The sequence below is a fragment of the Episyrphus balteatus genome, chromosome 1 (assembly GCF_945859705.1).
Source record: "Episyrphus balteatus chromosome 1, idEpiBalt1.1, whole genome shotgun sequence".
Taxonomy (NCBI): Eukaryota; Metazoa; Arthropoda; class Insecta; order Diptera; family Syrphidae; genus Episyrphus; species Episyrphus balteatus.
Window position 1 is genome coordinate 26,474,574 of NC_079134.1, and position 23,495 is coordinate 26,498,068.

The 23,495-nt window shown below is 33.1% G+C and overlaps 1 protein-coding gene and 1 long non-coding RNA gene across 2 annotated transcripts; one reads left to right on the forward strand and one right to left on the reverse strand.

Annotated features, from left to right (window-relative positions):
* Window positions 1-240: 240 nt before the first annotated feature.
* Window positions 241-1,312, reverse strand: LOC129907583 (uncharacterized). The gene is made up of 4 exons (XR_008771088.1): window positions 1,140-1,312; window positions 836-1,076; window positions 617-768; window positions 241-552 (listed from the first exon to the last, which is right to left on the reverse strand). It is a non-coding gene; the product is annotated as an uncharacterized LOC129907583 (long non-coding RNA).
* Window positions 1,313-3,632: 2,320 nt separating this feature from the next.
* On the forward strand, window positions 3,633-22,679 carry LOC129909668 (DNA-dependent protein kinase catalytic subunit-like). Its single transcript, XM_055986774.1, has 9 exons — window positions 3,633-3,815; window positions 3,883-4,064; window positions 4,123-4,428; window positions 7,367-8,176; window positions 9,763-12,827; window positions 13,490-15,324; window positions 15,388-18,177; window positions 19,858-22,321; window positions 22,382-22,679. Exons 1-9 carry the CDS (start codon window positions 3,686-3,688, stop codon window positions 22,560-22,562), a joined length of 11,763 nt encoding a protein of 3,920 aa, XP_055842749.1. The 5' UTR covers window positions 3,633-3,685; the 3' UTR covers window positions 22,563-22,679.
* The last annotated feature ends 816 nt before the right edge of the window (window positions 22,680-23,495 follow it).

Consider the following 23,495-nt stretch of genomic DNA (forward strand, 5'->3'; position numbering starts at 1 on the left):
ATCTTTTCTTTATATTTAAACAACGAAGAACCATTTGCTGAAACGAAACTTTAATATTTTAGTAGGTAGAACATAAAATCTTATTTTTTACTTTTTCCTCTGCGTAAACTGTCACAAAAGGTTTCATGTAGAACATAAATCCTTAAGTTTCGTTTTAGCAAACGGCTCTTAATTACTTTATACTTTGTCCGACAAAACAAAACACAAAACATTTGGAAAAAATTTTTTTTATTTATCACTGGAAAGTACAAAATTCTCATTAAAAAGTATTCAGGTCATATACATATATAAAATATTTGTTACTGTGTGTTAAGCATGGTTATATTCGAGAAAATATGAATTTCGGATAAATCGAAATACAAAAGATAAAACTTAGATTAAAAGTTTCATTTACCTTCTTTTTCTTAAATCTAACCGAGCATCAAGTTTTGTTGTTATAAAAATTATTAATTTAACTTATGGGTATTTGGTAGAAGAATCATGATGTGGTCTAAGTAAAGGCTGTTCATCTGGTATAAAACGAACGACGAAATTCATCAACGATCTTGGTGACTAAGTAACGAAAAGTTAAAATAATTATACAAACTTAAAAAAAAACAAATTTCTCTATACATACGTTATGGAAATATCCAATAAAAGTATTTTCTTGCAACGGACGCAATAATAGTTCGAGAAACCTCAGCCAAAGAGCATGCAAACCGACTTGCTTCATTTGAATATCACGAGTTGGCACAGCTTCGTATCGTAACATCATTCCAATCGAGAATCCTTAAATAATATTAAATCATATTCTTTAATTTAAACAATTAAGGTAAATTGCTGGATAAACATTTACCTTATTGCTGCCATCAGACCACTTTTCAAAGTTCTCCTTGATGGCAACCATATCTTGACAAAATCTTTCTGTTCCAACTCTAAGGCAGAATACATCAGAGCATGGCATATATTCTGGATGAATGTAACGCTGTTCCCAATCTTTTTGGTTTGTAAATAATGTATAAAAGTCAGACAGCTTGTTGTGTCAACAGGTGTGGGCACTGTGATGATTCCTGAGTCTTATCATGATTTTCACCCAACTAAAGAAAAATATGGTAACCCATTTAATACCAAATCTTAATTGAAAGAACATAGTTATTTACCTGTGTCTTGTAGATACAATATGCTTCTTTTTCATTAGCCAACGCTGATCGGAAATCACCCATGCAACTTGGGGTTTTGCATTCAGATGATATGTGATTCTCAGCAACATGAATTGATTTTGCTCCATAATATTTAAGGTTTAGAGATAGAGCATGTTCGATGAAGCGAAAGGATAGTTTATGTTCCCCAACTGCATGCAAGATTAAACTTGTGTTGCTCTATTAATAAAAAAAAAAAGTGCGATTTCTGGATGATCTTCTCCACAAATCAAAAGAAGCAAATAATCTTGCTTTGTAAAGCAACTTCAGTAATGTGCTGATTTGTCCATTTGCAAAGCAATAAAGAGTCAAGTGTGTCTAAAAACGAAAATATGAATTTTAAAAATATTTTCAAAAGAAAAAAGAACAAAACTTACGTATACTAAAATAGTGGATGGATGATCAATGCCATTAACTCGTTCGCTCATGATCACCGATCTTTGTTGAATGGCCAATACTTCTTGTGAATCTCCTAAGATGTAACTCTATCCAGCCAACATCCTTAGGCATTGTCCATTTTTGAAGTGTATTGCTCCAAAGACAACAAATTTTCAACAAATTTAATGCCTTTAAATAATCCATTTATGCTTCTTGATAAATGCAGGAATTTGCCCACCCAGTTTCCAGTTTTGGTATTTTTTGTTTATGGACGAAAATAATGACAATCGACAGTGACACTAGGTATATATATAGTAAAATTTTCTTGTACATAAACCTGAACTGGGGTTCAGCTGACTCTCACTTGATCCACAACTGTACAACCCACTCAAAGTTGAACCTGGTTCAAGAGTTAACTCGAGTTCAGCTGATCCGTGGGTTAACTCTCAATTTGTACAACTGGCCCTAAGCAGTGAGTTTGTAGGCAAGAGGGATGAGGAGTGAAGGGGGAAGATGCTCACGAAGGGAACTGAATTTTCGGAGGGCAGTACAAGCCTAAGTACGCAGCTGAAGCGAAACGAAAAATTTTGAAGTCTCCAAAGTCGTTAACATGTTCGCTTAACGAAAAAATACCATCGGGTATTATAGTAAAGTAAAATAATAAAAATACAAATTAAAAAAAATTTAAGAAAAAAATTATAAAAGGGGTATTCACGATCTGGTGCAACAAGCCTAGTAAAAATGTAAAATTTTATTTTTTTACAATAGATCGTGAACGCCCCTCTTCTTATCTATAGTAAATATTGAAGCATGAATGAAATCCATGATGTTTTTTTTTCCTCCACCGTTGCTTCTTCTTTTTTTCAACTTTTTATAATTTAATTCTTTGTTTTGTTCGGGTTAATTAATTTTAACTAATTATAATTAGTTTAATTTAGTTTCTTTTGATGTAAAATAATTATTTTACATCAAAAGAAACTAAATTACGGGACATGAGTAACGACAACCCTTATAAACAGAATAAAAAAGATAAACTGTTTATCATGGGCGACGCGACGGTGAGCTGCCATCTGTCAAAAATAATTTTACTCCATTGTATTTTTATTTTGCAATAGGGTTAGGGTATTGCAAAAGTGCAAGACCATTGTAAAATTTCAATCCATATATTATTTTGTTGTTGTAGTGTTGTAAGATTTTACACTTTTGCACTTTTGCAATGATACTAGACCAGTTGCATCGGATCGTGAATACCCCTAAAATAAGTTTGCAAAAACAAAACAAATTTAATTTAGTTCAATGCAGTTTTATTGCAATTGCTTTGAATATTACGTCTCCAAAGTTTAATCAATTTACAGTCCTATTTTGGCAAACCTCACAAGTTATGAGGACCTCACAAGGTGAGCTGAATTTGATTATGCGAGGTTTTCGCGTCACAAAAACTTTCGAATTTGTGATCTGCTCTGAAGGAGGTCACAACTCACAAGTTGGATTTTTGCTAGTAAGAAGTTTGTGAGAAATAAATCCTCACAAAATCGAGCTATGATCGCCTTGTGAGGTTTTTGTGACTTGTGAGGTTTGCCAGAATAGGGCTGTTAACTTGAAAAAATTGTATCTGAGGTTCACTTTCTGAGCGAGATAAAAAAAAACAAAAACAACTTTCAGAAATCTATAAAAATCATCTTTACCAAATTTGAAGAAAATCCGTCCACCTGTTTAGGCTGTGGAAATGTGAACAGATGGACGCACAGACTGACGGACGGATTGCTTAAACCACTTTTCGGACTTCTCCATCATCGTAATGTTGGTTTTGATTAAAACCTACCTCAAATTTTTTTTCGACACGAAACTAATACTACACCATAGAGCAATTGAAAATGCAAAAAAAGTATTTAAAAAGTAGTTCCTGGGAGTAGATCATATAATATTGCCACCCCTACTCACCACTACCACATTCTGTTCTCAGCTTTATACATCTCATCCACATTCATCTTTTCAAAAAGCATCTCGATGACATATTTACCCGGCAACTTGTTGACATTTCTTGTATTATTTTTGTTGATGCAAAAAATTTTGTGATGAAATTACTTTTTAAAAAATTCACTTTTAAATAATTAATAAACAAAAAAATCATGTCAACAAAATCATTACAATTGGAAAGAATTAAAGAGCTTTTAAATTCACAAAATCCACTTGCAGCAAAAGAATACATCGATGATATTGTTAATTTTTTTGATGCTCCATTAACTAAAGTTGAACTTGGTAAAAACTAATCAAATAATTAAGTTGTTTTTGCATATAAATATATTTATTTAAAATACTTATTTAGATTTGGCTTTGGAAAAACTATTCAGCACCAAGTTCGGTACAATTTTCTTTCTGAAAAATTCCCTCAAAGCCAACAAACTCTTTCACGAAAGCAACGTAAACATTTTTACACTTTGGTACAATTTGCTAACAAAAAATGTTACGAATGCAAATTTTGTTCCCTATTCGAACAACATTATTCAGGTAAGGTCAATGTTTCAAAACTCAATCTTATTTTCATAAACTTGCAACAAAATTTTAGTGTTGCATTCAATTCATTGCCTCGAGCATTGCGCCATCAGCAAAAGAGCGCGAAAGAGCCACCATGGTTCTGCAGGTTCTTTTCGAAAATAAGTTAGTTGATGACGATCTGGCAACTGAGGTTCTAGAACGATCTCTCAATATCTTTAATCTTAAAAAACCTCCGGAAATGTTTGCCCAACAAGTTTTCAAACTCCTTGGTATTATAGCTCGATACTATCCGGCAAGTGTTTCGGATGAACAAGCACAACGCATAAAAATTGAGTGTTTTAAAACGCTGGACGCTAACATGGTTAGCCAAGATGTTGTAAGTTAAACAGTTTATGTCTTTAGTGGAGTGCCGTAAAGCATAAAATTTGTAAAATCTAGGAATCCAGGGAAAGTCAATGAATCTGTATAACGAGTGTTGTATTCTGCATTACTATAAACTCAAATAACAAAGTTGATTATTTTGGAGTTATATATTTGGGAACTATGTTTTTATGGAAATAAATAGGAAAGGTGTAAAAAATATGCTAACTTAATCAAAAAATCCAAGAATAGCATAAAAAGGGTTTACTACTTTGGTACTTTTTGGTCTTTGTTTTAATTTTTTTAATTTGTTAAAAATATTAATTTACAAAAAAGTCTAAACCATTGCAACAAAATTCGTAAAAATAGGAATTTTGCCATATTTCGACAAATCTCAAAACGGATTTGCGACCCAAAATCCTTACCCAATTTGAACAATTTTTTTTCCTACTTAATATTTAGCTAATATAAGAGTTGTCCTAAACTATTAAGCTATTTAAACTTTTTTCAAGCTTTAGAGCCGATGCGCGGGCTGAAGATATTAACTGATTTTGATTATTTTGTTAACCCCTTCTTAGTCTCCACCATTCGCAACTTTTCCGCGCTAATACGATTTAAAATTCGAAAAAAAAAAACCAAAAACGACAAACTAATTTTTTTATAATTATAATAATTTTTTGGAACAAAATTTTAAAATAAAATTGGTATGCCATTTTGTAAAATGAAAATTTCAAAAAAATTAAATTTTCGGTTTTCGAAAATTTGATTTTTCAATTTCAAGTTTTTTTTTTTTTTAATCCAAAAATAATATTAATATGTATTTTCAAAATTTTATTTTTGGCTTATAAATAAATCGTCGCTTTCAAGACAAAGTGGCATAAGTCGGAATTTGCTATTTTTCAGGAGAGAAATTTAAAGTTTTTTGAATCATTAAAAAATGATTTTCGTTGTCAATAAAAAACAAAACTTAAAAGTTTTATAAACTGAAAAATTGCATTTTTTTGCTATGAGATAGTATACTAAGTTTTATAGAAAACGCAATATTAAAAAAAAAATAGTTTGAAGCTATGCCGTTTGTCGAAAAAATAGAACATTTTTCGAAATTGTTTTTTTCTGACTCTATGGAAAAAGTGCCGTTATTAATAGACAAAACTAAAAATATTATATTATTTTAAGTCAATTTTATTTATTTAATAACGAAAAAGGTACAAAAAATACGATTTTTCTACCATATACGAAAAACATAAACAAAAACTAATTTAAATTCATCTTTTTAACTCAGTTATAGAACCGGACTTACGAACAGTATAATGCGACAAGAAAGCCAAAATGATGAAAAAATCTTACCGGGTTGCTCTTTTTTTATGTGACATTTTCTTAGTTGTGTCGTTTTCTTCTAAAACACAAAACCATTACACAGAAAAATTGAGTTTTTTTTATCAGTTCTGTGCTATAAACTCAAAATTGACAAATTTCGACTTATGCAACTTTGCCTTGAAAGTGACGAAAAGTTTTTTTTTACAAAAAGTTTCGTTGAAATCAAATAAGTAGTTTCGAAGAAAATCGAATAAAAAAAAAAACTGTTCTATGGTAGGTACCGTTAATAATGATTTTCAAAAAAAGTTTTTTTTCATTAAAAGATAGACCCTGTCATAAAACTTACATTTGAATTTTGTTAACAAAATCGTTGGAGCTGTTTTTGAGAAATTCCAACTTTACTAAAATCGGTATATGACAAGTACCGTTATTTTTGGTCCAAAAATATCAATTCCAAAAACCCCTCTGGAAAGTCTCATAAAAATACTACATACATAGTGTGATTTTAATCGGTCTATCCGTTTAGGATGTAGCTCCTTATACAGACAGACGGACTTTCGGGACCCACTTTTGGCATTCTCTATCATCGCAATGTCATATCTGATTGTTATCTCAATTTTTTTTTAGTACGAACGCATAACTTGAAATATAGTACTTATATACTTATATATATACTTATAGTACCGCTCTCGATTACAACAATTTTTAACCACAATTTACTGAAAAATTAGTACCGCTGAGTCATTCCATATGAAAACGTCCAATCGGAATTGTTGTCTCATTTTAAATTTTGCCCAAACTTTGGACTGTAAGGAAGTAAATCTATGGTGATTTAATTTTAGGTTGTGTCGCTTCCCCGCTACTTGCGTTCGAACTTTTGAAAAATGTCATTTATATTTTATTATCTTTTTATTTGAAACAACATTTTAAAGCTTATAAATAATAGATTTTGAGTAAATATTAAAAAATCATGTATTATTTATCCCTGAATTAGAAACAATTTTTGAAAACCTGATAATTTTACTAATTTTTTGTGGTTTTTTACTGACTCCAAAACTGGCTATAACTACCAAATATTAAATTAAAATATTGTTTAATAAAATAAACTTTAAATTTATGCGATGGATTTAATCCTTATGCAAAAGTTTTAAGCTCAAGGTATTGAGTTCTTGAAAAACACCCATTTTTATGCTATGATTTCTCACGGTTTGAATAAACAAAAAATATGTAATTGCATTTAGTTCTTATCTTTTCAACTATTAGTGCTGAGAATCAAAGTTGTATTGTTCGCATATATTCGTTTGTTAAAAAAAAAAACACGAAAAACGCTTAGAAAGGCAAAATAAACTCCTATTAAATGATATGATTTACTATGTTAGACTTCAGATAGAAACAAGAAATTCACATCCAACTTAGTACTAATCCTTAACTATAAACTAATAATTATTCATAAAAATTATTAAAATTTAGGAGCGGTCAAAGAAATTTGTTTTAAAATTTTTCTATATACTATTAAAAACACATTTCCAAAGTTTATATAAAGATTCATTGACTTTCTCTTGATTCCGAGGTATAAATATTACGGCACTCCACTACTTTAGGAATCTCAGTTTTCAAAGTCTCTTTTTTTTTCTTAGATCCGCTATAGAGCCCTCACCGGTGCCATGGAATGCCTTAATGACTACCTTTACAATTTTGCCCCATCACCAGAGTCTGAACCTGAAACATGTGATCGAATTTACATGTCCACTAAAACTCTATCCATTCTTCCAGATGACATAGCCCAAAAAACTGCATTTCGTGCTGGCTTAGACATCTTTACCCATCACTCGACACTATTTTCCAAACAGATTTACCGTGACTTTAAGTTTTGGCATGAATGCCTTGGAAAATGGCTAGGATCTGGTATTTATGATGAACGTCGACGTGGAGTCTATGGATCTTATGCATTTCATAAAATTATTGCGGAAGAGCTTAAGACAGACGGAGTCAATTGCAAAAATACATTAGAATTCGTGTTGAATGAATTTCGTAAAACTTTGGAGTCACCCGACTCAAAGCCCGCAGAAACTCGAATTGCTATTCGTGGATTTGGTTCAATGTCGTTGCTGTGTAAACAATACCTGCCGACAATGTTGGAAGATATGATATCATTGGTTGTGCAGAAATGTGATTTAATACTTATGGCTGATGATACAGCAATGAGAGATTTATTGGATCACTTTCCTGATTATATTCATGCTCTATCAACTGTTATTAAAGAAATTCAAAATCCACAAATTTCGGATATTTTGGCGGAGAATTTGAAAAATATTATGATTCGATTGATACGTGATTTTCATTATTTGCCACAACTTTATTGTGGTAATGTTGCGAATTCGATTTGTAATGCATTTAATGCATTGTATTTGGCAGATGTGACGCTACTGGAGAGATTGCTAAATAAGGTAAGTTAGTTTTCAATATTTTTATATCCACTCAAAAATCGTTCCACAATAGAAATACTTTTCAATTAACATTTTAAGAAATTAAAAATGCTCAAAGACCAGATTATGGTCCTTCAGAATTTATTAGTTATTGATCCAGTTGTTGCTTATTGTTTATTTGTTCTCGTTGACGAACGAGCCATTTGTAATTAGATTTTGCATTTAAATGTTCTTAAAATATATGGCATTTTCTTTACTCCTTTGAGTTATAGAAAACTAAAAGAGATAATTATTTTTGAATTTACCTTTGACAGGTCACTAGAAAACGTTTTGGAATTTTTCCAAATTCTGTAAGATTCTTCTTTTCTGAGCAACCTCTTTTACGACGAAGTTTCGCGTTTTATACCTGGCTTTATTAGATTAAATCCTTCTAATGGATATTTTCTCTCTGAAAAATATCAAGAAAATGCATGAACTTTTCTGCAGAAAATATTCTGAGTACATCGATGTCGTGAAGTATGATTTATAAAAAAAAGTACTATAACTGGACCTCATTGTTTTTGCCTTGCCTTGCTGTTTCAATTATTACACTGATTTACAAGGGTTTTGTTTCCAAAACAAAAATATACTTTTCTGAAGGTTTTTGGTGTGCTGAACTCGAATCAGACAGAACTTATCAGCTCCCGTTTTTTAAATATTACCGTTAGAAAATGGAAAATGACATAAAATAAATGATAAAATAATGACGTTATAAAATGTCAATGGTACATATAATATGCCAAACAACTGAGGATATGTCAGGCAGTAAAAAAGATATTGGAAAGATTTAAACAGGTCTTGAAAGGTAGAAAATAGTCCTTTTAGAAACCGTTACTAAAAATGCTCAAACATTTTTCCTTATATAAAAGAATAAGGTCCGAAGTATTGCATTTTCTAACAACAATATTTCAAAAAAAAGAGCTGGTTACATAAAAAAAAAAATTTAATTTTGTTAACCAGTGTTATTTAAATACCAATTTGCAGTTTAAGAAGGAGGTCACTGTGGTGTATGTGTAACTTTTTTTTTATTGAATAATCGTAACGACTGATGCAAATTATTCTATTCTTAAGCAACTAATCCGAGTTGAACTTTGATGTACATCTTCTTTTCAAATGATGAATCGGTCATGCCATGTTATACATATAGCACCATAGAAGAGTTGTAACTGTAATATTGGATTTTAATTTCTGACTTTTGCTGCCTTAAGCCTTTGGATGTATATGGAGCATATTTGTATGCAATTTTTAAACCTGGTAAATTCTGACCTTCCATGAAAATAAAAAAATAACATAGAATTTTCAACATTGTCAGTTTGAGAATATTTACGTTATTTTATTTATAGGTCACTTATTATCTTCAAAATTATTTTAATTCTTTTAAATTTGGCCAACCTTAGTTCTTACAATCCATTTCTTACTTCAAAGTACTATGAAGCAAATCTTATCAAAATCAAAAAGATGAATTTTAATCAGATGAATGCTTTGCGTCGTCCCTTCTCATAAGTCTTTTTTTTTTTGTTTTTTGTTTACATTTTTAAACAATTACATATTTTCTTTTTTTTATATAGGTTATTTTCGAAGGCGTTGTTTGGACATGCTCACATAAACACACATTCGACGCAAATGCCGATTGGTCTGAAAACATCGATTGGAAGGATAACATAACTTACAAATCTTTCAGTATTCTTTGGGAAGCTATCTTAGATGAATCATCTGCATCTCGATCGTATGACAAATCAATAATTGTCGATCGAATTTTCGATCATTTAATGTTAACCCTTTTCAAAATTCTTGAAAAACTTGATCTTCGAACGAAAAAACGTGTCTACATAGATGAAGATGGTAAAGATCAAGAACTTCATTTTTGCGATCCAAATTTTGATCTTTCCCCCATCAAACCTAAAGATTTTCATATATTCATAAATCTTGTCGACTTTTATAGAGATCTTTGGCCAAAATTCCAACGACAATACACATTGAATTGGATTGAAAAATTTTGTGAAAGAATGGTCAAATTTGCCTTACGTTATCCTCTCATTAGTGGATTTTTGAAACTTTTAGAAGTTGGTCTCAAATCAGCTGATCAACTGAGAGTTTTTGCTGATAATTTAACACCAAGCTTGGAAGTAACTCTTGCACATGCCTTCAAGATAATGATTATAAAATGCCAAAGAGTATCAGGAGAACTACAAATTGCAACAATTGAACTTGTTCTTCAATATCCTGTAAAATTTTATCGAAAATCTTTACTCGATATGATTCCAGTTTTCGAAACAGCATTTAATTTGGGCAAGTCTATGGCTTGGTTGGCTAATCTGGCAATTACTTGTTTAGAAAAAATTTCCAAATTCAATGACAGTGAGGATTTGAAAACGCTCTATGAGAAAGTTCTACCTTTATTGGATTCTTATCTGCAAGGCCAAAGCAACATTGAGTATTTAAGCATTAGAGAAGGTCGTGGTGGAAATAAAATACGTAAAACAGGAAAATCAAATAAAACCCATATCGAGTTTTATGACATTCAGGCAAAAATTGTATCACTTTTGGGTACGTTACATCCCGAAGCTGCTGCTGTACTCGTAAATAATTCAGCGAAAAATGAAAATCTTGTCAAATGGGATTCGCAAAAGTGTGTCCATTTAAATTTAAAACTTCCCGATATGAGTCTGACGATTCAGTTAGATGCTTTGGTTCCTCGTATCTGTCATCTTGCATTGACCTCTACCGATCGGCAGACGAAAATTGCTGCATGTGAGCTGGTTCATGCTTTAGTCTTGTATCTAATCGGAGCCCGAGGTCATCGGGGTCAAATATGGAAAGAACTTTGCAGTAAGGTCTTGGAACTAGGATGTGACGGTGATGCAACAGTGCAACAAATATTCGAACCATTGCTCATGCAAGTGATGCATTTTATGTCAAAATACGAAAACCTTGATAGAGGCGTCGAAGAAATAATGGATGCATTGATGGATGGGATTTCAAGTAAATCCAACTTTGGTTTGCGTGATTTATCAGCTTCTTGTTTGCGAGAATTCGTTGAATGGAGTATTAAACAAACCACACCACAGCAACTGGCAGCATCTCCCGTAAGCATTGAAATCATTCTAGGACGATTGAAGATGTACAGCTTCGATTCGGATGCTAGTAAAAGAGTTGGTGCCGCTCTAGCATTTAATAACCTCTACCGTCGACTGAGAGAAGAAGAGTCCATATGCGATATATTCTTTGTGGAGCTTTTGCATACGTTTTGTGTGAATTTTAAACTTAGCGAGGAACTTACCACAATGCCACCAAATGATGATACAAACCCAGATTTAGAAATGATCTCAGATTCCTTGGATCATATTTTGAGAGTACTTTCAGAACGAAGTTATTTGTTCGAAAAAGAATCGAGCAAACGTAGAGTTCCGAGTGCTCTTAAGTCAGGCACTCTCAGGGACATTTTGAAGTTTCTCATTTTTGAAGCTGGTTCCAAAAAAATATTCTATCGTCGCAAATGTATAAAACTTGCACATTCCTTGGCTCCAAGAATCACAGGATTAGGCAGTGTTTGGGATTTCTTTCAAACCGATTCGTTTAGTGATGATAACCTGCGAACAATTTGTGAAGGATCGGTGGATGTTTTTGGTATCAGAGCTCGACCTGATATAAGTTTTTTGGAACTCCTAAGAAATGAGAACCCAGTAAAAAGTCTATACAATTGGTTGGAATATTTATTGGGATCACTCGAATGTTACATTTGGCTTCTCAGAGAAAAAGCAATCTACAAAGGCAAACATTTCTTTCGAGGAACTAATATTTTATGCGCAATTGAATGCTTCTTGGATAAAATCTTATGGAAACCAATTACTGATATAATTGAAAATCCATCGTCCTCTAACATTACGGAAATATCAAATAACATGGATGTTTTGAAGTGCCTTATAGTGATACATATTGTTGATTTCCTAATTGAATTTCTGCAATCCGAGTGTGCTTTAGAAGAAGGGGATGCTTTTTGGACCCCAAAAATAAATCAACTTCTACAGGATTTGGTTCTACAGCTTATCTATGAACCTAAAAGTCTCCATTTAGATTTTCGTTTAGAAAAAATATTCTCACAACTCGATAATCGAGTGCAAAAATTCTGTAAGCAAATTCAAACAAATTGTCCCAATACGCAACTGTTCAGTCAAATCAATCAGGAAATGTTTGTCACTCTTGTTCGCCAGTTGGACAGTCTTTCACAAGAAATGAGTAATATGTTCAAAATTGGTGGTGCCTTTGCTACAAAACCATCTTATGTAAGTGGAATTTTGCACATTCTGAAGATAACAAATTTTGAAGAAATGGATTCTAGTAATTTGCAAACTCTTATTGGAATTTGTGATCGAATTATGAAACTACTATTTGATGGGATAAAGCGTTCAAGTTTTGGCAAAGAGGTTGCTGTTACGTTAACAGAAAATATTAAATCTTTTGCAAATAGTTTGATGCGTATTGCTTTTGGGGTGAAAGACTATTCCCAGGATATTGTTGAATTTTTACTAAATGATGTGGAATTGTATACAGCAAATCTGGATTCAAAAATTAAACACGGGCAATTGTACTTTGAACTGTATGAAAAAGTTATTTATCATGAAGTTGCTTTGGGGTAAGTTTTAAACTATCTTTGAAATACTTAATATCTTTATAAAGTTCTGTTACTACTAAAAAAAAATAGACTCCATTTAAAATTATTATTTTCGATAGTACTTTAGGCCTGCTCAAAAACTTTGTTGTTTCCACATACTTATCTGGTAAAAAATAAACCAATGTAAAAACTCGTAAGTAAACCGCTCCAATCCGCTTTCCGTTTTTTTTCTTTCAGGTGATTCTTTTTTTCAACTTGAATGAAAAATGAAGTAGTTCAGAATGATAAACCGTTGAACGACAAAAAAAAAAGTTAAAAAAATTATTGGTCTTGAGATTCGAACTCTAAACCTCTGGTGCAAAAGACAAATTGTTCAAAGGGTTAACATCCTGAACTGCTGACTCTTGAGTTGAGTTCATATGACTTAGCCTTTGATGGCGATCTATATTACACTGCTAACAGGTTAAGGCGGTACGGCAACTTGAGTCACGCTTTTTCGTGTTCACGCTTTTTTAATTTTTAAAAACTTTAATTGAATTGAGCGAGCCTAAACGTTAACAACTTCTATTTAAAATCTACTAAAGTGGTGGTTAAAACTTCATAAAGGTTCTATTTTCAAAACATTCTACTTTTTTTTTATTCTATAAAAAATACGACTAAAACTAAACTCTATTAACTTTCAGTTTCTTTGAAAAGTGTTTCGGTCTTTTCCCAACCATTAATGATGATCAACAATCTTACCTTCTGAGAATACTAACAGGAATTCTCGAATATAAAAGCAAATCCACTCGAAGCACTAGCACATCGTTTAGAAATATAATTGATACATGCATTCAAAATTTGCAAATTCTTATTGAAAATTATGCTCAGAAACAAGAAGAATTTTATTTTATTGAATTCTTGAGAGTCCTTGCATCGATTGCAAGTAATGATCCAATGGATATAAATGAACAAGTTCCAGCTTTGGGTCAATTCATAATTACAAAACTATCTTCAACACAATTGAATTTGGAGAAAAAATGCAAAATAATAACAATTCTTCCTCTCATGGTGGGTGTTAATGATTTTGAAAAAGCAGACTTAATGGCTGCATTGGAACATCTTCAGTGTCAACATTTTCCATTACGATCAACTGAGTTTGCTAAAAACAGCTTACAGGAGACAAGTCTTAAATTTGCCTTTGTAACACTTCTCAATGCTTTGGTGGGTTCAAAATCATATGTTTTATTGGAATTCCTCTTTAAATGTACTGCCTCAGATGAGACTCATTTAATGGAAGACATAATCCGAAAAGAACTTAAATCATTTACAATATGTTTGAGTGATGATCAGCAAGTCGAGGTATTAAAACGAACTCTTACGACTGTCCTCAACGAATCCTATGAGCCAACAATTCGAACAACTATCTATCGACGGTTTTTATTAAATATATTCATAAACTGCTCTGAAGAAGCACTTCTAGTCTTCTTTAAGGAGAAAATTAAACTTATAAATATGCTTGTCGAATCAAATTATAGAGTCGGCACGTCTGGAAGAGCCGTTGAACAGGCATTGGCTAATCGTATCATCGGTTATGGTCTAATAGAACATTTCTTCGGAACCGTTCGGAAAGAACTTTATTGGAGTGTTACATGTCCAATTGCAATTGAATTGCTAGGCAAACAACCAAACTCAGGTGGAGAACTTGTTGGAACTTTCACAAAAAAGGCCTTCTATGTAAGAACTGAAGTATTTTCAACTGAAAACAAAGAAGTTCTTGAACTCTTCCGGCAATACCAGTCTTCAGCGTATTGTGCTCTATGTTCCTTAGTCAGCAACACTCAGACAGAATTAAAATTCTATTCAAAATTTTTATTTGAAGAAAATTCAAGAAAAAATGAACTTATTTGGGCTAGACTAGTTGACTGTTCATCAAACAAACACTATGCCTTTTCTGGTCAAGAAATGGAAGAATATGCAAAAATTAAAAAACGTTTTGTTTCCATACGTAAACTTGATGTTAGACCTTCGGTCAAATTAAATCAAATCACCTCATCGAGACGTCTACAAACACAAAATATTATGGAATCAAGTTTAAGTCAAGATGTTAGAGGAATCGATATGACTTCCTATTCAGTTCGACCATATGCTGAAGCTTTGAAGCGACAGGAATTCAGATCTGCTGAAATTCAATCGGTTCGATTGGAAAATCATGATGTCAATAAACATGAAGTCATGGCCATGCTATGTGGTGTCATTAAATTTATGTATTCAAATAATATTACACCTGTAATAGCAGATACAAGTATTAAGCGATCTTATCCTTGGGTTCAAGCAATTGCAAATAGCATTGGAAGTTGTGAGAGTCACAAGAATATTCGAGTATTTCTTGCACAAGTTGTTGATAATTGTAATGAAGTTTTTCAACAATTTGCTCATGTGCTTTTTAAACCGATTCTAAGGATGCTTGTGGATGAGTGTGCTGGAAGTACATTGAATTTTTTCATCACCGATATGATTGCTATGCTTGTCACTTGGTGTAAGTTGATTTTTTTGTTACGTATACGCCCGAGTGTTTGATACATTTCTTTTCTACTTTTAGCCTCTAAAAACTTGCATCAACCTCATGCCGCTGATGAAGTCTCCCTCGTCCAAGAACTTCTCAAGTTTGTTATGAAAAATGCTTGGAGTGAAACTCGGGAAATTCTAAAGTTCAACTTGGAAATTGTACAAACCATGTTGTCTGTGTGGAAAGATGTCATTACTGTGCCAACTAATCTCCTTCTCGACATGATTACTCGAACTCAACGAAATGATTCGGATGCCAATGAATGTGGAATTGTTTTCTTGGGAATGATTCTATCAAATGATCTTGTTCCATGGACAGATTTTAACAAAGTTCTCTACATTAATGCAATTTTAACAAATATTGATAATCTTAAACCAAATGTCTATCAACCAGCTGCATATTCCTTAGGAGCTGCACTTGGTGCTTTATCAAAGTCCAACGATCAAGATAGTGCAGATAATCTTTTTAAAGAAATTCAAAATCGTTTGCATTCACTAAATAATAAAAAAGATCGAAAATGTGAAAAACGTTTTACCGATATTCTCTACAATATACATAAAACAAGTCCTCATATTGTTGATCGATTGCGAGAAGTGATATGCTTTAAAATACCTACAGCAATTGGAACAACTAAACGGAGCTATCTTGAAATGATTTTATCTAGAATTGAATCATTCGAAGAAGATGATGTTTATAATACGATTATAGGAATTGGAATCAAGGATCTACTAAAACAACCTGACTTTCAGCTACTTGCCTTACATATTCTTAATCGGGTACTACCGATGATTAAAAACCATGATATAACAGTGCTCTTTGAACTTGTTGAGGATTCATTGCAGTTGCAACGTATTGATTGTCGAGATATTGGCTACGAAATTTGTATATATGCTGCTCAAAATTTCAGCACTGACCTTCGGAAAAAGGCAATAAAGTTAATTCTTAGAGGACTGAGTGATCCAGAAGTCGATATTCAAAAACGAATCTATCAATTTTGGTCGAAGGAAGCTCAAATCTCTTCAAATCTAACCGAACGTATTCTGTTTCTTCTACAGAACTATGCTCTCGATGGAGAAAGAAATTTCCTTGGTCTTTGTACTCAACTTATCCTTGATCCAGCAATTGAATGTCCCGAATCGAAAAAGCAGATATTTCAATTCGAAGATGATCGAGACTCGAAATTACATGAATATCACATCAGCACAAAACTAAGAAGTCGTGCTACTTACACTCTTCCACCAATGTTTGCAGAGTCTACACAAGCTCGGCCAAGTCTATTCAAAGCTACACAATTATGCAGTTTGGTTAGGAATACAAATGCCGAGTATGTTTTCGAACCAACTCAAGACCCAATCGTTGTGACTCAACCAAATGAGAAATTCACACTTCAGAGTCAAAATTCAATGCCATTTCAAATAGGAACTCAAGTCCTGAATCGAAGATCACAACTTGTGGGAGTGAAGAATCTGAGAGAAGATTCGGCAAGTGCACTTCGACGACGTAGGTTCCTCAAAGATAAAGACAAAGAACAAAGAGATAAAGTTTTGAGAGTGGTTAGTGTGAGACAGAAGAATGTTGAAGCGACAAATCGCAAAGCGATTGAGAATGATGTGGGTTTGTATCGTCGATATCGATTTGGTGAATATCCAGATTTACTTATCAACAATCTTGCATTTCTGCTTCCCCTCCAAGCACTGGCAAGAAGGGATATTCAAGTTGCGCAACAATTATTTGTAGCAAGTTTGACTGGGATACTTGAAGCAAGGGAATGTAATTCAGCTGAATTTCTCCAAAAAATCGATGAAATCTTTAAACAAATTTTAATTGATTCCACCACTTGTGATTCGACAATCTTTTCTGCGTTGCTAGAAGTTAGTTTAGTTAAACCGGGAGCCTTTAATCTACCACCAGATCAGGTGGCTAGAGTTGCAAAAGAATCGAAAAATTTAACCCTTGGAGCGTTGTATTTGGAAAATCGTCTAATTTCCGATTGGGAACATGAAATCGCAGAGACTTTGGAACCTGCTCATTGGTTACAATTGGCAGATATTTATAGTTCTCTCAAAGAATACGAAGTGGTTTCGTCAATATTTGCTGATAAACTTCGTACAGATCCAAGATTAGCAACTGCAATTGAACTGAGAGCAAACGGTCGATCAGATGAGGCACAAACATTACTTGTTGAGGTTATTGGTAGGAATGTTCATATGGAGCACTATTATGCCTATAATTGTTACTATGAATGTTCAATCGAATTGAGCGATTGGTCACATGTAACTGAAGCTATTAACAATGAAATCGATGATCTAGAAGAACTCTGGACAGATAAATATAATTTGAATTTTCTCTTACCTAAATTGATGCATGCAAAAATTCAATTACTCCTTGAAGGTGATGCAGAGAGTAAAGCATTTTTGCGTACCATTTCTCAGTGGATGTCGATATCACAGAAAGCAAATCATATGAAAAATGAATTCTGTGAAGAACTTATGATGTTGTCGATTGTTACTAAAGATTATCGTCAATGTCGGGTGCTGTATGAGAATTATTTGAAAAAGTTTCTGCGAGAATGGAGTATTACCGGATCGTTCTGCACTAAAACAAAGTTGGATAGTTTACTTGGTGCACAAAGAGTGGCAGAGATTGATTTGTATGCTCAAAAATTTTTAAATGGTTTTGATGAATACTGCAGTGACGAAGTATGTAAAAGATGGAATTCATGCAATATTGACCCAACTGAATCTTTACGTATGTGGAATACAATAGTGGGATATAGAAAGTATATTGCAGCACTGGCTTCGAAGACAATGCAGGATGAACAGAGTAAGTATATTAATTTAAATGAATGAATTCGTTAAAGGGATGTAGTGTGTAGTACTTAGCTTGCAGTTAACTATGCGGAAACTTAGTAGTATTATTCTTATTAAAGCAGAACGAGATAACTTCTTCCACAATTTTTCATACCCCCTTGGCTTGACGTTAAACAACTTATGAGCTGAAGTTTTGATCATCGCGTGTTTATTTGCTTAACAAGTCCCAACTGTTATAAGCATTAAATTCGTAAGTACTTGATCCCTGACCTTGCAACTAACAGTTCGCTCAATCTTTTTCGCCAGATGTTTTGCCGCTTCTCATAAATCGTATTAAGAACTTCTTCGAACACCCAAATAGAGTTTTCATCTCCATGAAAAAGCACCCATATTTCTACAACCTACAACAGAATTAGGTTGATGATTGTTTTATGAAGAGCTTCGTTGTTTCTTCGACAGAGGGATAAGTTCATTTATTCTTTGTCTGGTTTGCCTTTTTGAAATGTTCCCAACCTAACCTATTTTAGGTCTTTGAATAATAGATTCAAAAGATTTTTGCCCGGTTTTTCTAAAATGATATTCGTTGGATATACGATTTGGCTAGCAAACCCTTGTTTCTTAATTGTGTTACTTTCTAAGTACTGCATAGTTATAAGTTATAACATTACGGATTCCACTATTGTCCGGTTCAATCTAGCTTAGTCTTTGATCTCAGTCCAAAAATTGGAGAACATCCCGGACGTAGCCCTTGCCTTGACAATACAGCTGTTGATTTGCATACCGTCTGATTTTGCATACCGTAAAGACAATACTCTCAAGATATTGGACAATTTGTGTTGAGAAATATTTATTTTAGATTATGACTATTGACTTATGACTTATTGGTTTTAAGCTCCACGATTTCTGCACCTCTGATGTCATTTGATGGATATCCATGATCTTAAGAGAGATGTTTCAGATTAGATATCAGAGTCAATTGAATTTCTCCGTTTCCTGTCAAGGCTGTTCGTAGTATAACGTTTATAACCATTACAAAATTGCTGACTCTACATTGAACTTAAAATTCATCTTTTATGCAAAACGTTGGGAAACTGTTCGCTGATCCAGGCTGTTTCTTTGAGTGGTTTGAGTGATTCGCTCAAATTCACTGGCGCTACTTGTAACAGTTCTTGGGGAACGCCGCCGTCAAGTCCTCCTACCCTAGTTTTCTTCTGTTCTACAGTGTTTTGATCGGGGTGCAGATGATATCTTCTCTACTAGGATGCGGTACGAAATCAGGAATTGTTATTTCGGTGAACCGTTTTTGTCTTCATGCTAAAGTAGATTCCAGCTCGGTGCTCTCCCCTCCTTGGCAGCTGTTATCCGAGCTGTCGATTCTTGCCCACATGGCATATTTTTACTGTCAGCACCTGATATGAAAGCATTTTTTCAAAGCACTCCAATTCAAGCAATCTTAAGGTAGTTGCCTTAGCATTAGCATTTAAATCTCCCAAGAATATGTAAACGTCGTTCTTTGAATGTTTTATATTGCACTTTCAAAAAAGCTGTCACCTTGGCCCCTGGTTACAAAAAGAGAAGAGTGGTTTTATTTGTATTATATCTACCTTGGAGAGGTGTGTTTAAGACGGAGATTAGCAGAACCGGTTTTACCTTTGTTTTCCTTGTTTTTTAATTTGTTTTTAACTCGTTTTAGTTGAAGGACCACAAAGAGATTTAAATAGATCAGTTTACCATATGCAAACCAACCTCTTCAATGCCGCCGATCATCAGAAAAACTTTGCTCTAGCACAGAGAGTTTTTGATCGCCTGATGCCTCGACGATCAGAACCAATCGAATTGATAACTCATGAGCTAAGTAGGATAAAAAATATTTTCCTACAAACACATCGAACACCAGATTGTGTCGGTTATATTGAAACTTCTTGGAAAGCAATAACAAATGTCTTAAACAAGCCTCTTATTTCAAACTATCCTGATAAACATATTGAAGCTTTAGATTTGAATACAAAAATTGCAATTCAAACCATCGAAAAGCTCGAAAAAGGTAGATTCAATGAAACGGAAGTTATAACCTTGAAACGAATAACAAATAATAAATCAAATGATCTTAAATTTGATTTTATTGAACTTGCTATGGAATCACTTAAGACTAAAGTAGGCGTAGCTAATACCTCTCCAACAATCGATTCAAAAATTCTAGCTGATAGCAATTATAGCTTGGCACAATTTTCTTATGATATCTTGAACAAAATCGACTCAAGTAAAAAACCGGAGTTTGAGGAGATATTCCTAGAATCTGTGTTAGAAGCTATGAAATATGGTTCCAAAGAAGCCTGCCAACTATTTCCATGTGTCCTTCAGCTATCATCAATTGAAAGTGGTGTACTTCGGGATCGTTTTGGAGAGTGCTCGGCTGATGTTCCTGTGTGGACTTATTTAGTCTGGATCCCGCAGATCTTATCACGATTTCAACTGAATGAACCCTGCTACTTAGATCATATTGTACTGAAAATTGCTGATAAACATCCTGAAGCATTGCGTTTTCCATTTTCAACTTGGTATAAGCAAGCCAAGATCAATTTCAGTTTATCAAGACTTGAAGGAGGACATTACAATGATCGCAGTGTCATTCGTCAGATTATGAACAGCCTTCAGCATGACCTTTGTGATAAATTTTTGAAAAGCTTTAGATACCTTGCTGTCCCTGAAGCCTTTCTCCTGTCTGAACTCGAAAGCTTTGATAGAGATATTCGATCTATATCAAACATAAGCGATACCCAGTTTTCAAAAATCACTGAAAACCTCCTAAAGGATGTATATTGCGAAGAAGAAGGCCTCCAAGGAGTTGCATATCGAAGATTGTTAAAATACAAATCCGAACTTGAAAGTATTAAAAATATGTCAGTAAGTTGTGATGAGAGTCGCATTCGAAAGAAGTTGAATGATATAGTTCGAGTTTTGCGAAAGCAACTTAGATCACTCGAAACCACTCTTCGTTTGGAAACAATTTGTCCCTGGTTGGCTAACTATCAATGGTGTGGCGAAGAAGAATGCACAACACTGCCCGGACAAGAGAGTAACCTAGAAGTATTGGAAAGTGTAAAGATTGTAAGATTTGGTGGTAAAGTTCAAGCTCTTGTCTCAAAGAGTTATCCATTGCGAATATCAATTCATGGTAGCAATGGACACATTTATGATTTTCTTGTTAAACATGGAGAAGATCTAAAACAAGATCAACGAATTCAACAGATTCTCAAATTAATGTCACAGAAGTTGATTGAAGATCAAAAATGTCAGTCCTACAATTTGTTTATTCGAACTTATCAGGTGATTCCGATCGATAGAAATTGTGGAATACTAAGTTGGGTTAAGGACACAGTCTCATTGAATGATTTCGTTATAAATTGCTTCGAAAAACGATGCAGTCAAAGTCGAAATATCATTGAAGGATTAATGGAAAGCTATTTGGAATTTATTGGAAAATCTCAACTCCCATCATATGCTGCTACTATGATGTATGGAATATATGGATTGGCCGCAAGTAAATACACCAGGGAAGACTTGATTAAGAATCTAAGATCTCTGGAAAATATTGTAGATTATGATATAGTTAAGAAAGCTTTAATGGATTTAGCTTTAACTCCAGGAAGTTTCTTTGCATTACGGAATAATTTTGCTACTTCAATGTCTGCCATGAATATAGCCCACTGGATTTTGGGAATTGGTGATCGGCATTTGAAAAATACTCTAATTGGTATTAAAGATGGTTCTATGACAGGAATTGATTTTGGGCTAACTTTTGGTTCTGGTACACGTGATCAAAAGGTGCCAGAGTTGGTGCCTTTCAGATTGACTTCACATCTTGTGAATTCTATGGCCCCAATGGGCACATCTGGATTAATTTTTAAATGCATGGTTCATTCATTGAGAGTTTTTCGAAGTGTAGATCGTTTATTAATGGCTTATATGGAAGTATTTATACGTGAACCATCTGTCAATTGGTTGGATATAGCAATGAAGAAAATCAACGAAGACGATGATTCGGTTTTGAGTGAATGGGAGCCAAAAGACCGCATTGATATTGCCAGATGTAAATTACAAGGTTATAATCCAATGTATCTTTTTGAAAGAGAACTTAATGCTGGAGTTGTAGCTACGTAAGTTTAAAATTTGTTTTTCATTATTGGCTAATATTTATAATTGTGTTTTAATTCTAGAAATGTCGAGTACCTTGAAGGATACATGAAGATTTTGCGAGGTCATAGTCAATTTAATATACGTTCAAGACTACCCAAAGATAAATTGTCAGTTGAAGACCAAGTTAAATGTTTAATTGATCAAGCTACTGATCCAGCTGTGTTAGGAATATCCTATGTGGGATTTTCGCCTTGGATTTAAAGGATTATTTTATTGTTTCGTTTGTTTATATATTTTATATTATCTTGTTTATTTTTATATCAAGAGTAATTTTTAATTCGCTTGTTCGTAAAATGTAAAAAAAAAAAAAAAACAAATCTATAAAAATAAAAACTTACACATAACAAAAATGAGTAAAAATCTGTCGTTAAAGAACATAGACTATTTTGAAAGTTTTCATTCAAAATAGTTTCTAAAAAATGGAACAGCCAAATACTTCTTGTTTGTAAACCAACAAAATTTTTATTTAAGAAAATGTTGCCCTAAATGTCGGCTCTTCCCCAACATCAAAAAAATGTCTTTTAAATTTATAAAGAGACAGCTCTCAAAATCTAAAAGTAAACTAACATAAAAGTGTTTTGCAACAGCGAGGGTAAGTACTTGCGACCCAGTCGTGCATTTTAATTTTCAAATTCTTCTTCGAAACTCAGAATTGCCGCACAGTTGCTCAATTTTATAAAAGTCGTTGCAATAATTATATTTACTGGGTTAAGGATTATTGGAAGCTTCAAAAGCAGAAGAAAATTTTAAAATCGGTCGAAGTACTCAGCTGATACAGGTAGTCAAACTCTCCTTATTTTTAGAATTGAATCATTTATTTGCAAAACATGATAAGTCCACTTTTTTTCAAAATTCGTTTTTTTGACTAAATTTGTACTCCAGGGATAACCACGTCTGTCTTTAAAATATGAAGTATCTACTCCATCTATATCCGATTTTACAGCTACGCGAAATATTTTTTTAGCATTAAAAACAGAATAAGTCCCGGACTTATCATCTTTTGAAAATAAACAACAGCTTCTTTTTGTGTAAATGGTTTATTAGATTAATGGCTGAAAATCTTAAGTTAAAAGCTACTTTAAAGTTAAATAAGCAATCTGGACATTGTATTTTATTCTCAAATACAATTGTTTG